This window comes from Schistocerca nitens, chromosome 1 (assembly GCF_023898315.1).
Source record: "Schistocerca nitens isolate TAMUIC-IGC-003100 chromosome 1, iqSchNite1.1, whole genome shotgun sequence".
Classification (NCBI taxonomy): domain Eukaryota; kingdom Metazoa; phylum Arthropoda; class Insecta; order Orthoptera; family Acrididae; genus Schistocerca; species Schistocerca nitens.
In genome coordinates this window covers 513,494,310-513,510,459 of record NC_064614.1, presented here as the reverse complement: position 1 = coordinate 513,510,459, position 16,150 = coordinate 513,494,310, and the positions used below count along the sequence as shown (strand labels likewise).

General features: G+C 40.4%; 1 protein-coding gene across 1 annotated transcript in view; it reads right to left on the bottom strand.

The window, feature by feature from the left end:
* Positions 1-15,873, bottom strand: part of LOC126253228 (probable 3',5'-cyclic phosphodiesterase pde-5) — an 824,318-nt gene extending 808,445 nt beyond the window's left edge. Inside the window, exon 1 of the mRNA XM_049954419.1 lies at positions 15,839-15,873. Within this exon, the coding sequence (XP_049810376.1) occupies positions 15,839-15,872 (34 nt within the window). The 5' untranslated portion in view covers position 15,873. The remainder of the gene's footprint in view (positions 1-15,838) is intronic.
* Positions 15,874-16,150: the final 277 nt, after the last annotated feature.

Genomic DNA, 16,150 nt, shown 5'->3' with positions numbered 1-16,150 from the left:
CGCGCCAACAAAGAGACAGACAATGACTTGCACCGCAGGCAGCCACGTGCGCCGGCTGGCTCAGAGAAAAATAACATATACGCCAACCTTGAGAAAATTTTTAGCATTCATTACCAATGTATACAACATGATAATTGCTTTGAAGTTAACTCTGAGCACTAGGAAGAGTAATGGCTTGTACCACATTTCACATGTAACACCGTTCATTGAAAGATAATCTGCTTTTTAACTTTGTCTTTGCCATATAACTTTTCACTTTATATTACTAGTATGCTTTGTCAGACTTAGAATCTGTTAACATGCAACAATGTTTCAAGTTAAATATCCAGTCAAGAACCAAGAGAACTTATTTAAACAGAAATTACGAATGCATTGTTATTGTGAACAGACGACACAGTGTTATTGTGTGTGTACATTCTTGCTTGTTATTGCACGATTACGTAACGACTATAAGGCTCACATACTTAGAACATTTATCAGTACTGCTAATGAGATTTTAATGCAACACTTTGGTTTACTTGAAAATACATTCTGGATTTGAAGTACATTCTGTGAGATTAAAGATGACTTAGCATTTGGTTTCTTTGACAGCTACACGTATCACGATGCTACTAATATGTGACACAATTTACAATATTGCTTTTGCGCTGTATCTGTTTTATATCTGCACAGTTTTTCTGAATTCTTCTGAAAAGAAAAACATGTTTTAGTAGTAACTTTTGTGGTATAGCTACAAGGAGACAGCCTTTTCTGTAGCACAACAATACGTTACAGCACAGTACTTTCTTCATCACGGCAATAAGCGTAATAACTAAGATATCTATACGCAAAGCATTTCACTTTTGTTTATCATGAGGTAAGTACATTGAGTTCTGCAGAACTTAGCTTTCGCAGGACGATAACTACGACACTTCCACAGAGAGTATCTTACAACAAGACGCACAGTTTAGCGCTACAGTACACGTATTTGAGTGATTAATTTTGTACTTAAAACATTTATTTTTAAAGATACGAGGGCGGTTCAGAAAGTAACCTCCGATTGGTCACAGTGCGGGTTGTGGGGGGAGTAGCGACGCCATCAGTGCGTTCATGCACTCAACAGGTCAGTCGGCATCAAGCCGTGGTCGAGTTAACGTCGTACCTGCGCTAGTTTAGTTTTTGTGGCAGTTTGAAATGTGTGCTGCAATAGAAAACCCCACCAAACGTGAAGTGTGTGCTGTCATAAGGTTTTTTACAGCCAAAGGATATTCTGCAGCAGCTATTCATCGTGAGCTTTGTGCCATGTACGGACCAAGAGTTATGAGTGAAGGAGTTGTCCATGAATGGGTACGTTTATTTAAAAGTGGACGAGAAAACGTTCATGATGAAGAGAGGAGTGGTAGACCATCATTGGTGACTGACGAACTCGTTCAGACAGTTGATGAAAAAGTTCGTGAAAATCGACGTTTCTCAATGTCGGAGTTGTCTACTGGTTTTCCACAGATTTCTAAGACTCTCTTGTACGAGATAGTGACAGCAAGATTGGCTCCAGGCACAAGCGGGTGATTTTTATGCAGAAGGAATTTCAAAGCTTGAAGAGATACGATAAGTGCCTCAATCGCTATGGAGACTATGTAGAAAAATAGTGCAAAGATGTAGTTGTAAGATGTATATATTAAAATATTTTTATTTAACTTAGTGTATTTTTTTAAATCAACCGGAGGTTACTTTCTGAACGGCCCTCGTATTTGAAGTACAATGATACAAAGGTTTTCCGTGATACATGTCATTCCATTGCTGTAATCTGTAACACCTGAGGGTATAATTGCATTAATCCTCAGGGGGGTACACGCTTACTTTGTGTACCATGTGTTTGGCAAGCACAAGGAGCCCTAGCTAATATGGTATTTGCTTATACAACTTTACACATCGGTACCATATTTCTCTAACACATAACTACACAGCTATCTGATCATTTAACTGAGAAAGACAAACATTTTTTTACTACGTCAGTGATAGATGTTTACGCAATTACACAGTTGGATAACTTCATAATTATGAAATTGTATTTCGTCTGTACTTTTTGAACTGTTCATATTTTTTTGTGGAATCATTGTGATACTATGAGAGCTTTGAATGGTGTATTTGGTATGGGATCATGATTTTTAAAGTACGTTTGAGGTAGATGACACTTTTGACATGAGCAGAGAATTTTTTTTAAGGTTTTGAAATTATTGGAGCAAGCTACGACGATTTTGAGATTTAGCTGAGGTTTTATGTTGTTATGATGACGATGTGTATTACGCTGTTGCGGTATGTTTATGATCAATAATCTGATGCTATATGAGGAATTTGATTATGCTATGTATTTATTATGATGAAATATTGAAGTGTCGCCGCAAGATTGACGTGTCAATGAATATGTACATGTGTAATAAGGTAAGGAAAAGGAGTAGTGGTTAGGGACTCTGATTTATGAAAAGGATGTTGGAAACCAAGAATCGTACTTTAGAATTATGAAATGTGTGTACATGTGTGAATGTATCACAGTGCCACTGAAAATTTTTTGGACACTGTTGTATTTATAGGATTTTGTTTCTACACATTTGTAACGCAAATTCCCGACCTGTGAAATTTTTATATGAGACTGTCATTGTAGTGCAAACTGCTGTCGTAAATATTTCGGTAGGAAAGTTGAGTGACCTTCACATAATGCGTGGTGGGCACCCAGCTGCGCGATAGTCACCTGGGAATAAGCCATTAGTGTGTGCCTTTCAGAGGCACAGGTGAAAAAAAAAGGAGAGGCCATTAACCTCGCTATTGAGATTCCTTTCTAGAAAGCATCGCAAATACGACACGCTCATTACTTGGAAAGATACTTACATCTGCACACCTGATTATGACAAGCGCCTTTCTATGAGAGTTGAGAGAATTTCTACTAACTTATGAAATGCCACATGACTATTGAATGATGTTTGTATGCTTTACTTTGTACATAGTTGCTTATTTCACTTGATATCTGGTTTCCAGCTGTGTTGCAACATTGGTTTTATAAAATAAAATTAAATGCATTTGCTAATATGAACACTTTCTGCCAACAGATCTATTAAATAACAATTTTATGATCCACATTCTTCGAAAAAGGAGCACTTGGAATGGAAAGAACAATAAGAAGGGATTAGTAACAGTAACTGCGTACATAATTTTCTTTTCAACTACTTGGTAATTTTTTTGATAGAGTAAGTTATCGTGATGCATCACTCTAGTTTTAAGATGTGACATAGGTATTAAACATGGCCATTTTTACTGTAATATTTTTTCTGCTTGAGCTTTGTCATGTTTAGATATGTTATTGCATTTGCTGCTGCTGTTTGCCAGGCATAGTGCTACTAAATTTCACTTTGCTGCTCATTGCCTTATATTAGTTGTAATATTGCTGCTTGCTTTGCCAATTTGAATTTTTTTGTCATTGCTGTTTGTGTTAATTGTTTTGTGCTGCTGCATTGCCTCGTCCCTTAGTTTAGCATCTGAGCTCAGTAGATTTAAGTTAGCATAAGATGGGGTAGGCTATATAAGAGAACGAGTTGTGATGAATTGGAAGAAATGCATTGAGAAGCTATAAGAAAATGGTTTGGCCAAAAAAGTAGTGTACAGTGGACAAAAATTATTTTTGAAAGAGGATGTGAACAGAATACAGAAAGCATGCTTGGATAGGATTTTTTTGGTGGAAACAAATGTTGAAATAAGAGGAAAGATCTACAGAATGAAGTTTTGGGTTGGACTGCAGTACCAAATGTCACATTGAAAACAAACCCTGTCCTGTACTTGTGTGTTATTACGCTATGTGAATTTGTGTTTTTCCTATCTTTGTGTGTTTAGCTAATAAGATTTACATTTTAGAATTTTTCTGATATGTGATTTCCTTTGTAAAGATGTTTAGACATTATTTATTCTGTTTTGTTTTAATGCTCATGTGTGAAGTTGATGTTTAAAAAGTTATTCTGATCTTTTATGTATCTACTTATGTCATAATTCTTGTAACACTGATATATCTGTTTATTTCTATTCTTTTGTAAAGCCTGTACTACTACAAATGTTATCTGTATTGTTATGTTCTTTAATGATGTATTTTGTACCTTTGTTATTGTATTCTCATGTTATAAAATTGTAACTGACACCAGTTCATCAAATTAAGTAACTTGTAAGCATTCATTTCACAGCACATATTTCTGTTGGTCATAGTATATGCACAATATGTGAAAAAAAAGAGGACTGTTAGTGTTTGGACGTGTGTTAATAATTCAGCAAGGGACTGGATAACAGCATTGCTGGTTCTAAGGACATTTCAAAAAAAAATTTTTTGTGAGTGCACAAGTGGTGGTTCATGGACTTGCTATATTGTCCGCAAGACTCTTCGATGGTGATTGTGCACCTGCACAGTCGCAACAGATGGCTGCTGGCCATCTCTACGAGGACTACGGTGGGTCTGCATCTTTGATGGCCCACCAATACCATTACTTCTACAAGGACTACAGTGGGTCTGCATCTTTGATGGCCCACCAATATCATTATTTCTACAAGGACTGCAGTGGGTCTGCACCTCTGGTGGCCCACCAATACCATACTCTCTACCAGGACTACAGTGGGTCTGCTCTGTGATGACCTACCTACCAATGTTCTTCAAAACGTCGACTGACTCTGCTGTGGGTTTGCTCTGTTGTGGCCCATTACATGTCTGCATGTCAAGAGTCAGCACTGTCTTTCCGTTGGAAGGACGACACTACTTCAAGACTGCATGGAAATCCACTACTTCTGTGTGCATTCTCTTTTGCTGCTCAGACTTTGAGAAAAACACTGCAATTTTGCTGTGATGAACGATCAGGACTGTCTTTATGGACTGTGAGAAAATTTTAGCTTTTGACCAACATTGTATCAATAAGTGTGTGCATTTTATTTTTTTGTTATTGTAATTGTAAAATTTTTTAACAAATATGTATTGGCCAGTGCCCAACACAATTTGTAAAATTTTTTGTGGGGAACATGGGGGGCTTTGTAAGTAGGCTGTTTATGTTTTCTAATTGGTAACGCCAAGTAGCACTCTGTATGAAATTCACTGGCTGTGCTGTGTGCAGTCTGTGGCTAGTTTTCATTGTTGTCTGCCATTGTAGTGTTGGGCAGCTGGATGTTAACAGCGCGTAGCGTTGTGCAGTTGGAGGTGAGCCGCCAGCAGTGATGGATGTGGGGAGAGAAATGGAGTTTTGAAATTTGTAAGACTGTATGTCATGAACTGCTATATATATTATGACTTTTGATGACTATTAAGGTAAATAGATTGTTTGTTCTCTATCAAAATCTTTCATTTGCTAACTATGCTTATCAGTAGTTAGTGCCTTCCGTAGTTTGAATCTTTTATTTAGCTGGCAGTAGTGGTGCTCGCTGCATTGCAGTAGTTCGAGTAACCAAGATTTTTGGTGAGGTAAGTGATTTGTGAAAGGTATAGGTTAATGTTAGTCAGGATCATTCTTTTGTAGAGATTTTTGAAAGTCAGATTGCATTGCGCTGAAACTATTGTGTCAGTTAAAGCACAGTCTTGTATAATTTTTCTAAGGGGACGTTTCAAAGCGTAGAGCACTTCTGCTTCGAAAAATGTGTTCTTTTTTATTTTCCTTCTTATTCAGTGAAAACAGCTATATTAGATGCCCTACTTTTCTTACAGTTTTACTTCATTAATTTCTGACGTCCGTGATCGTTGATTTATACGTGATCTCATCTCAAGGGAGATAGTTTATGTATCTACAAAGTCTGCAGAGGAGCTACAGTAAGTAACTCTTTGTATGTTTGAATGTATGGTGCGTGTGGCTGGCTACGAACTCACTATGGTTTATACAGAGAACTATGACCTGGTGAATACCAACGGCTAGTCTGTTAACTGGAGCATCAATTGTAGAAAATTTCGAGTTTGTAAAGATACAGTTATGTTACTAGAGTATTACAACCACTACACGATTCCTGGAGCAATAGAGTACATTCCTCTGTTACCAGCACGTATGTTTCACGTATTTAGTAGACTGGGAAAGGATACAATACTGGCAAAATATACGACTGCTTTCCAGTAAATGTTAAAATTTTCATCAATACATATATGTCCACATGTTCTTAAATTATACATAATTTTTATAAATTTTGTAGCTGGATGTCTCTTCCATGGTCGATCCGGTACGCACATTGTCTTCGTTGTGGTTTAGTAGGCGACTATGTAATCAACATCTCTAACTATGAATTCATGAACTACCAGGATAGATGTTTTTCAATAGATTTCAAAGAGTTCATGCTTCGAAATATGTTTGTTTATATGAAGATATGGAAAGCCTAGTATGATACTTTTGTCTTTCCTTTGTTGGTCTGCTTTCCATATTGTCGCTAATGTTTTGGCTCTAAAATACTGGTCTCTGTCGGCACCAATAGCCGTTAACGCGTAGAGTCACACATTCGTACTTCACTCCATAAGCAGGGTATTGCAACCACATGGAGAGGCCACTGTTACCGTCTAACTTAGACATTGGCATACTACCTCTCACAATAGCCAACAAGTGAGCGTGCTGGCTTCTAAGGAGAAGGACCAAGAGTTTCGTCGATCTTAAAGAGGTTCGTTTCAGAGTAACTACAACATTCCAGCAGATGTAGAAAAAGAATTGGCAAACGCTAAAGTTAATTCGTCTGTGAAGTGCTTCGCACCCATTTACCGAAGAGGAAGATTAATATTGCATCACTTAACACTTTGTTGTCCGGTGACACCACAGTGGTGTCGTGTGCATAGTATCGCTCAGCGGCCGGCGACACCACAATGGTGTCGTGAGCATAGTACCGCGTAGTGGCCGCTGACATCACTGTAGTATCTTTTTCATTCTGTTGGGGTTTGTTCAGGTAACAATAAGCTACACACGTCAACAAGTTTTTTGTCTTTATAAGTACTTGTGCACTTTCATCATGGCAGAGGAAAGTGACGATACGATTATTTACGATGAATGCGCGGACGTCTTGTCTGACGTTCCGGACGACCTGGCCGATTGGGAAGAAGAAATTGGATATAAAAAAAATGAAGTAGAATCATCGGAAGATAGTGAAATACGTCCAAGGAGAATTCGGCGAACGCTACGGTTGCCAATTGATTCGGATGAATCAGACGAAGAAGACAGATTATGATTTACTGAGCACCAATAATAAATTTGAAGGATCTCCGGGTCCACACATATTTCCCAAAGATACACAGAGCATCGTTGATATCGTAGAATTATATATTGGGAACGATCTATTTGAATATATTTGCAACGAAACCAACAAGTATTACAGTCGAAATTGCAATAGAAGGAAACTGGATAAAAAAATTGATAAATTTGCCGACGTTACGGGACACGAGCTTAGAAAATGGATTGGGTTTGCTATCCTTATGGGAACTCTAAAAAAAGCAAGGATCGATGATAACTGGTCAAAGAATCCGCTGATAGACACAACGATATTTTGCAAAACGATGTTCCGCAAACGATTCAAACAAATATTATCATTTTTATATTTTTCCGACAACAGCAATAAGTCGGATAATGCCGACCGGCTTTCAAAGTGCAATTCTTAATTGATTATTTTTCCAAAAAGTTTAAAGAAACGTTTAACCTAAGTCAAAACATCTCAACTGATAAAGGAATGATACCGTGGCGTGGACAGTTAAATTTTAAAGTTTACAATCTGTCGAAAATTACGAAATATGGCATACTCATTCGGATGCTGTGTGATTCGAGGACGGGATACATGTCCTCATTCAAGATATATTCCAGCGCTGGACAACATTTAGCAAAAACAGTGATGAAACTATTGACACGTTCTTATGGAAAGTTCTATCACCTCTACTGGATAATTATTGTAACAGTGTAGAACTTGCAGATAAGTTACTTGCAACGAAAATTCGAGTTTGTGGAACGATACGGCAAATTAGAGGATTGCCGGAAAAATTAAAGCGCACAAAGCTCAATGTGATTGAAGCTCGTCATCAACGGAAAGGTGACAAGCGGCCGGCGACAAGCCAAATAATCCGAACTAGCGCTGCCGGCGCCAAGCGAATAAATTTGTATGAGACGTGCGGACGGCAAAGTGTTTCACCCAAGTCTGTAATACAGCCGTTGTTGTAAATTAGCAGTATTAACACTAGCAGTTTAATTGACATTTTTACTGCCTCTTTCTCGTATGTAGCCGTATATGTGGGGAAGTGAAATGAATACGAAAGGGATAGTAAAAAATAAATTGTTTGTTGTTTAAAAAGTAATCACCAAAACTCCTAATACATTTATCTGACAGACAAGATGGTCAATGCCTTCATGGTAAAATGTTTGTGGTCGCCTACGGAGCCATGATTATACACAGGCTTCACCTCCTCCCTCGAAGCAAATCGACGGTCACGAATGTCTTTCTTCAGTGCTCCAAAAACACGGAAACCACTTGAGGCGAGATCGGGACTGTATGTAGGATGTGTAAGGGCTTCCCATCGAAACTGCTGCAGCGTAGTCGAAACAACCCTGGCAACACGATGGCGGACATTATACTGCAACTGAATGATGCTATCCGTCAACATTCCTGGCCATTTCGACTTCATGGGCGCTTCAATTAATGCAAAGCGGTACATTGACACTTTTCAAAGCTGAGGTGCTGTGTCATCAAGTCCAAACGCCCAGCAATGTTGACGGTCGGCATTATTGAGTTGCAGGACAACGTCCGCCCACATGTTGTAAACGTTGTTTCGACTACGCTATAGAATTTTCGGTTTTAATACCTCACACATCGTCGATACGGTCCCGGTCGCTCCCCATGCGATTTCCAAATTTTTAGAGCCCAGAAGACTGTTTATCGATTTGCGTCGAACAAAGAGATACACGCCAGGGTACAATCATGGTTCCGTAGGCAATTGCAAGCATTTTTCCATGAAGGCGCTGACCGTCTTGTCTCACAGTGGAATATGTGTTGAAGGTTATCGCGAGTACTTTTGAAATCATAAACAGCTTACTTGTTTTCTTTCGATCTGTCTCGTATTCACTTGATTCTCCTCATAATTATGAACCAATCCTGCTGTTCCACCATCTCTCTAATTGTCTTTTACAGAGGACTTTCTGTCACATTACCGAGAGATGATTCGGACTTGCTGGTACGTCCTTTAATCAAGTTTTTGTTCGCCTCTTTGTCCTGGTATATCATTTTTGTAGCTGAAGTACTCTTTCATACTGTTCATTCAGCAGCCCTGCGTAGTATTTTCGAGTTATTTTTTAATCCTTTGAAAGGAAACAAGAAGAATCCCATTAACATTCCAGCAGAAACTGTATTAACGTTCCGGCACTTGAAGTTTTATTAGCGGTCAGGGCGGCGGATGCTAACCGAAGGTGCCCGGGTTCGACGGGTCGGAGATTTTCTCCGCTCGCGGACTGGATTTGGATTGGATTTGATTGTTTGGGGGAAGAGACATAACTGCGAGGTCATCGGTCTCATCGGATTAGGGAAGGCCGGGGAAGGTAGCCGGCCGTGCCCTTTCAAAGGAACCATCCCGGCATTTGCCTGGAGCGATTTAGGGAAATCACGGGAAACCTAAATCAGGATGGCCAGAGGCGGGATTGAACCGTCGTCCTCCCGAATACTTGGACTGGAGGTTATGCTGTCCTTTGCACTGTCATAACTGACACTACAGTACTGCGATGGTTGTATGGGCACGTCCCGAAGGCCACTAATAATAATAATAATAATAATAATAATAATAATAACAATAAACACCAGGTATTACAGCAAGCATATTATTAAAGATCCCAATACCACAACAGATAAATGCAGACTTTGTAAACAACAAATAGAAACAGTAGATCACATCACAAGCGGATGTACAATACTAGCAAATACAAAATACCCCAGAAGACATGACAATGTCGCAAAAATAATGCATCAACAGCTTGCCTTACAACATAAACTTATAAAACAACACGTTCCTACATACAAGTATGCACCACAAAATGTACTGGAGAATGATGAATACAAATTATACTGGAACAGAACCATTATAACAGATAAAACAACAACACATAACAAACCTGACATCATACTCACCAATAAAAAGAAGAAATTAACACAACTAATCGAAATATCCATACCCAATACAACAAATATACAAAAGAAAACAGGAGAAAAAATTGAAAAATACATCCAACTGGCTGAGGAAGTCAAAGACATGTGGCATCAGGATAAAGTTGACATCATACCAATTATACTATCAACTACAGGAGTCATACCACACAATATCCACCAGTACATAAATGCAATAGAGCTACATCCAAACGTATATATACAACTACAGAAATCAGTAATTATTGATACATGTTCAATTACCCGAAAGTTCCTAAATGCAATATAACACATACCGTACAGTTAATAGGAAGTGACACTTGATCAAGGTCCGCGTCACTTTCCATTCTTAACCAGACTTAACGTCTGAGAAAGTAAAGAATAATAATAATAACAAGCTTCATTAGCCTCTCTCAACACACGACAATCGGCTTCCACCAGGATTCAGCTATGGACAGGATTTGATAAGTGGTGCACTCATATAACACACAGCTTTCTCATCGCTGATTCTTCAGAGAAAATGTCAAGTTTGATTTTTTTCTGATGCAGTTATGACATTTAGGAATTTCATACACCCTTAATCGACGATGCCAACGGAGTTGCCACAGTGGTAACACCGGCTCCCGTCAGATCACCGAAGTTAAGCGCTGACGGGCTGGGCTAGCACTTGGATGGGTGACCGACCGAGCTGCCGAGCGCTGTTGCAAAGGGGGGTCCACTCAGCCCTTGTAAGGAAACTGACGGGCTACTTGATTAAGAAGTAGTGGCTCCGGTCACGAAAACTGACAACGACCAGGAGAGTGGTGTGCTGACCATATGCTCCTCCGTATCCACATCCAGTAACGCCCCTGGGCTGAGAGGATGACACGGCGGCCGGTCGGTACCATTGGGCCTTCCAAGGAGTTTTAATTGACCATTGTTCCTAACCACATCGCATATTTTCGCAGTACTTTCGTCTGCAATTGTTCAGGTGGATGGAACAGTCTCCAAATAAAACTGTGGCGATAAATTCTCAAAAACAAACAGTTATCCATTTGAATGATAAATACAACGCAAACCATCTAAAAAAATCTGTTCAAACAAAAATATTCTGCAGATCAACTTAACGCTTGACTTACACTCCATTATGCGACATGAACTAATAAAAACAAAATATCGATATCAACTCCATCTTTGTGCAGTGCGCCGGCCGGTAGGCGCTTCAGTCTGGAACCGCGTGACCGCTACGGTCGCAGGTTCGAATCCTGCCTTGGGCATGGATGTGAGTGATGTCCTTAGGTTAGAGAGGTTTAAGTAGTTCTAAGTTCTAGGGGAATGATGACCATAGATGTTAAGTCCCATAGTGCTCAGAGCCATTTGAACCATTTTTTTTTTTTTTTTATTGTGCAGTGCCGAGAGCTTATAAACTTTCTATCGAGCACCAGCATTTAAGGTTTGAATAAATCAGTGTTTAACACTGCTTGTATTCCCTCGCCCCCAACCCCCTCCTCCCCCCCACCGCCAAATCTTGAAGAGGAGAGGGGCACGTATTACTTTGAACGCTAGATTCTCAGAGCTAAACCTGACACATCTACAGCAGGTACAATAAGTAAAAATCATATGAGAACCATGGTTGATGTCAAATGTAAGTTCGGGTTGGGCCTTAAGTCAGGCACGTATAAGGAGACGCCGGCCGCTGTGGCCGAGCGGTTCTAGGCGCTTCAGCCCGGAACCACGCTGCTGCTACGGTCGCAGGTTCGAATCCTGCCTCGGGCATGGATGTGTGTAATGTCCTTAGGTTAGTTAGGTTTAAGTAGTACTAAGTCTAGGGGACTGATGACCTCAGATGTTAAGTCGCATAGTGCTCAGAGCCATTTGAACCATTTGATAAGGCGACCGCTCGCAATAAGAGAGAAATCCGAGTTCAAGTCAAGGTCCGGCACAAATTTTCACGGTCGTCATGCCATTCTACAGCTGACGGTTGTCCATATTCGCGACTGCGAACACATTTAATGAATTTCATATGGAACTGTTAATGTAGTCTAGCGAACTGATTAACTCTTAAATGTTCTCTTTAGCTCCACAAATTCCTCATATTGTATTGTCTCCTGTCCGTAGTATTGTCGTTTAACGTAGAGAACTGCGATTAATGCGCATAGAGCGTAGTGTCATGTACCTGATGAAGAGAGGGCGATGGGAGGGGGGGGGGGGGGGGGGGAATCGCCTTACAGCTTGCTGCCTTCGAACAGAATCAAGGCGTACGCCTAACTTACGTCCCCTTTCTGCTGACGAGTCGTCAGCAGTGACAGGCGTTACACAGTGAAAGTCTGCGGAGAGGTTTGGGACTCGAGACAATGGCACAGAGTCTGGTGGTCAGGAAGTCTGTGACGCAACCGTTTCTTCCGTCGTCGGCCAGGAACTGATGATGTAAATTCCTTCGAACAGCACGATTCTAGCCAGCTACCTGTGCCTCGAACACCATTGCACTAGCATGCACCGTCGTCGCCCGTGGGCGTAAAACGCGAACTTGGATACTTGATGATTTGTCTTCTTACTCGTCGTGGTTAGCAACAGTGGACACTCATTCTGGAGAACAACGTCTGGGAATCCAGATTTAGGTTTGCCGTGACTTTTCTGAATCGCTTCAGGAAAATGCAGGGATGGTTCTTTTGAATCGGGCACGGCTGATTTCCTTTCCCATCCTTTCGTAATGCGAGCTTATACTCCGTCTCTAATGACCGCGTTTTCAACGAACGTTAATCTCCTATCTTCCTTCTTTCTTTCTTTCTTTTTGCTCCATCTTGACTGTATAACAGTACGTGATAGGACGGATCAGTATCAGGGGAAAATTAAAAAACATGGGCTGGACGTGTAGTATTACATACCAAAATTAACAGCGTATCGTCGGTAATAAGTCTTGAGTATTCATTTGCGCAGGAGGACGGTCAAGAAAAACACCACATTTCCCTGACAGAAAGACGGAATTTTCTGCTGCCAGGAAGGACTATATTCACAATAAACGTCTACAGTACCTTAGTACTGTCCTGATACGGCAGTGTCAAAGATGATTGTTACATTACCAGTGATGGAGTTCCGATTTTTCAATAAACAACCAAAGAAGAATATCTACTCTAAGCTAGTATATCGTTCCCCGGGAGTACGAGTAACGTAGAAACAAAAGCTCTAGTTACAAAAACATAATATGTTTTGGAGCAGAATGATCCATGATGGTGGTAAGTTCCTATGGGACCAAACTGCTGAGGTCATCGGTCCCTAAACTTACACAGTATTTAAACTAACTTACGCTAAGGACAACACACACATCTATGCCCGACGGAGGACTCGAACCTCCGACCGGGAGAGCCGCGCGAACCGTGGCAAGACGCCTAACACAGCGCAGCTACCCTGCGCGTCGTTTTAATCGCGACGAAGTACGATTTCTACGTTCGATGGGTTTCGAAACGGCAGCAGTGTATTAAAACTGAGAGCCCATTAAAGTTTTACGGTACTCAATTAACGGCAAATCGCGCATTTTAAAGCGTGGTACAATTAAACAGACAGTTTGCGTGTATGTGGTACAATTAAACAGACAGTTTGCGTGTATGCAAATACATATTGAAGAAAATGTCAGTACTTCCGGGACAGCTACAAACTTGAAGCTCGTTTGTATATAGATGCTAAAAAAATAACATAGGCAAAACATCAGCAAATTTATGCTCTTTGGCTAGTCTCCAGGTATTCTCAAAGGTCTTCTTTTAAGAATTTTGTTCCTTCGGTATTAGAATTTTGCTTCCTTTGTGTGTTCAGATACTGACAGGATGATATATTTGTTTTTCTACCTCCTTTCCACTACTTCTTACTTCGAATTCCTTGATTTAAGCTAAAAAAACATGTGTTTATTCATTTCAATTCACTGTAATCGAGGATGCTCTGTCGTGTCTAAAATATAGAATAAAAATTGACATCACAACGCAGCATAACAAACCCCTGTTGATTGCTGATCATACGTTTCAAGTAATTTTATCATTATTTTTGAGAATTATGCCGCACAACATAATTTTTAAATCATTGACACTAAGCCGCTGAAATTCCTAATCTAGAACATGTGCGAATGACGCACACGCGCGCGCGCGCGCACGCACGCACGCAAGCACACACACACACACACACACACACACACACACACACACACACACAGTATAACAGGCTTCTGATACTACGGGACGTAACATTCGAACTTTTTAACAAGCCCTGAAGTTTCTGAAAAGTCTCGTACGAATTCCTGTAACGTGGCGAGAACAAGCAACGTTAACATCAGGCTTCTTCAAGAGAAATATAAGTACACATACAAGCAATCGATAAGGCACTGTCTTTCTCTTTGTCCATACATTAACTAAAAATTATTTTAATCATAATCAATACCTGCGTTACTGTTTACTATTATAATAACGACAAAAGGAACGTGACAACCAATCAATATTTCGTTTTATAAATAACATCAATGCCCTTAAATATATTGGGGAGACGCCTAGTTTTGAAAGCAGCGTACATTTATCGTGCAAAAACATGTTGTTTCTTACGTATTACAAACAAATGAAAGTGTTTCATATTACAGACAGATATAAACTAATTACACAGGAGTACCACAACATTTCAATAAATTTGTCTTGGACACATTTATTTGTTCACAATTAAAGAGGATAACATTTAATTTAAAGTACATGAAATGAACGCTACCTGATGTGATAAATATTCTTAATTTTGCCCCTTCTCACATGAGCAGCATTTTTTTACCTGTGGTTAGGCACTGTGAACTTCATAGTTTTCTGCTATATTTTATGAACTGGAACATTTTGCGAGAAAGGTATACATGTCACAAGAGATACTGTGGTAGCTTATGAAAGAATGTATGTGTTTAATATGATACGGGATTCTTTTTGTATAATATGTCTGACAACATATGAAACACATTCAACATTTGACAAAAACATCATGAAGTCCACACATCGGAAACATCTTTGAAGTATTTACATCATTAAAACATCGAGGATAAATTAAATAACGTTGTTGATTTTGCCTACAGGCAGGAACTGAGTGTTCCTCTTTTAACAAAACACGCATGTTGTTCATACGGAAATGAAGTTGAACAACATCTGCACATGTGTTTACATGGATGGTACTCAGTGTGCTCGAGGAGTAGAAAGCCTTATGAAAAGTTTTAAATATGTCCACAAAGTTCTCATACAGCAAACTCAGTTTGGAAACGTAGTTGACATTCTACCCTGCTACATGAGTAAGATGTTTCACAGTTAGGAAAAACTGTTAAGGTATAAAAGAAAGACGATAGTAACAGAAGTGTACGATAAATTTTGCACCAAAGTATAATTGTTCCAAAATATTTGCACTTTTCAGATATGAAACGAAGACAGAATGATGGCACAATTATGTTGAAATATGTTTAACTAAGTCAAGAAAAAATTGTGTTATGCAGAAACGGGCGAGCTCATTCGCGCTGTCGTCCCCGCGAACTGAGTTACTGATTAGTTTCGTTGACCATGTATGAGCAATGTGTTTGAAACAACACGGAGATTATGTAGATAGTGCACGACGTGTGAATACGGAGTTAAGCCTGAGCCGAATTACGCCCACGTAGGTCGCAGCTGCACGAAACATTGACTGGTTGTAGCGTCTCTTTGCGGTGTGACCGTGTGCGCTGGGCGCGGCGGCTACGTACCGCGCCAGATGCGGGCGACGAGCGCGCTCCACATGTCTGCCGCCTGCCGGCTGGGCCGTCGCGTGCGCTGCCAGCGCCGGGCCGCCACTGTGCGCGAGGCCGCGCCGCGCGGACGGCTATCAGCCGCGCGGCCTCTGCGCATGCGCGCCCACCGCGTTTACAAACAGCCGCGACGCTTATCTGGGGAGGTGGCACCGCGCCGCGCCGGGCTGTCTCGCAACGCCTCCAACCAGTCAGTCCCTTTGTGGCCACTCCTACACGTTTGCCACTTTGACCCGTGGCGCGATTGTATGCCTGCAAGTGATCCCGCCA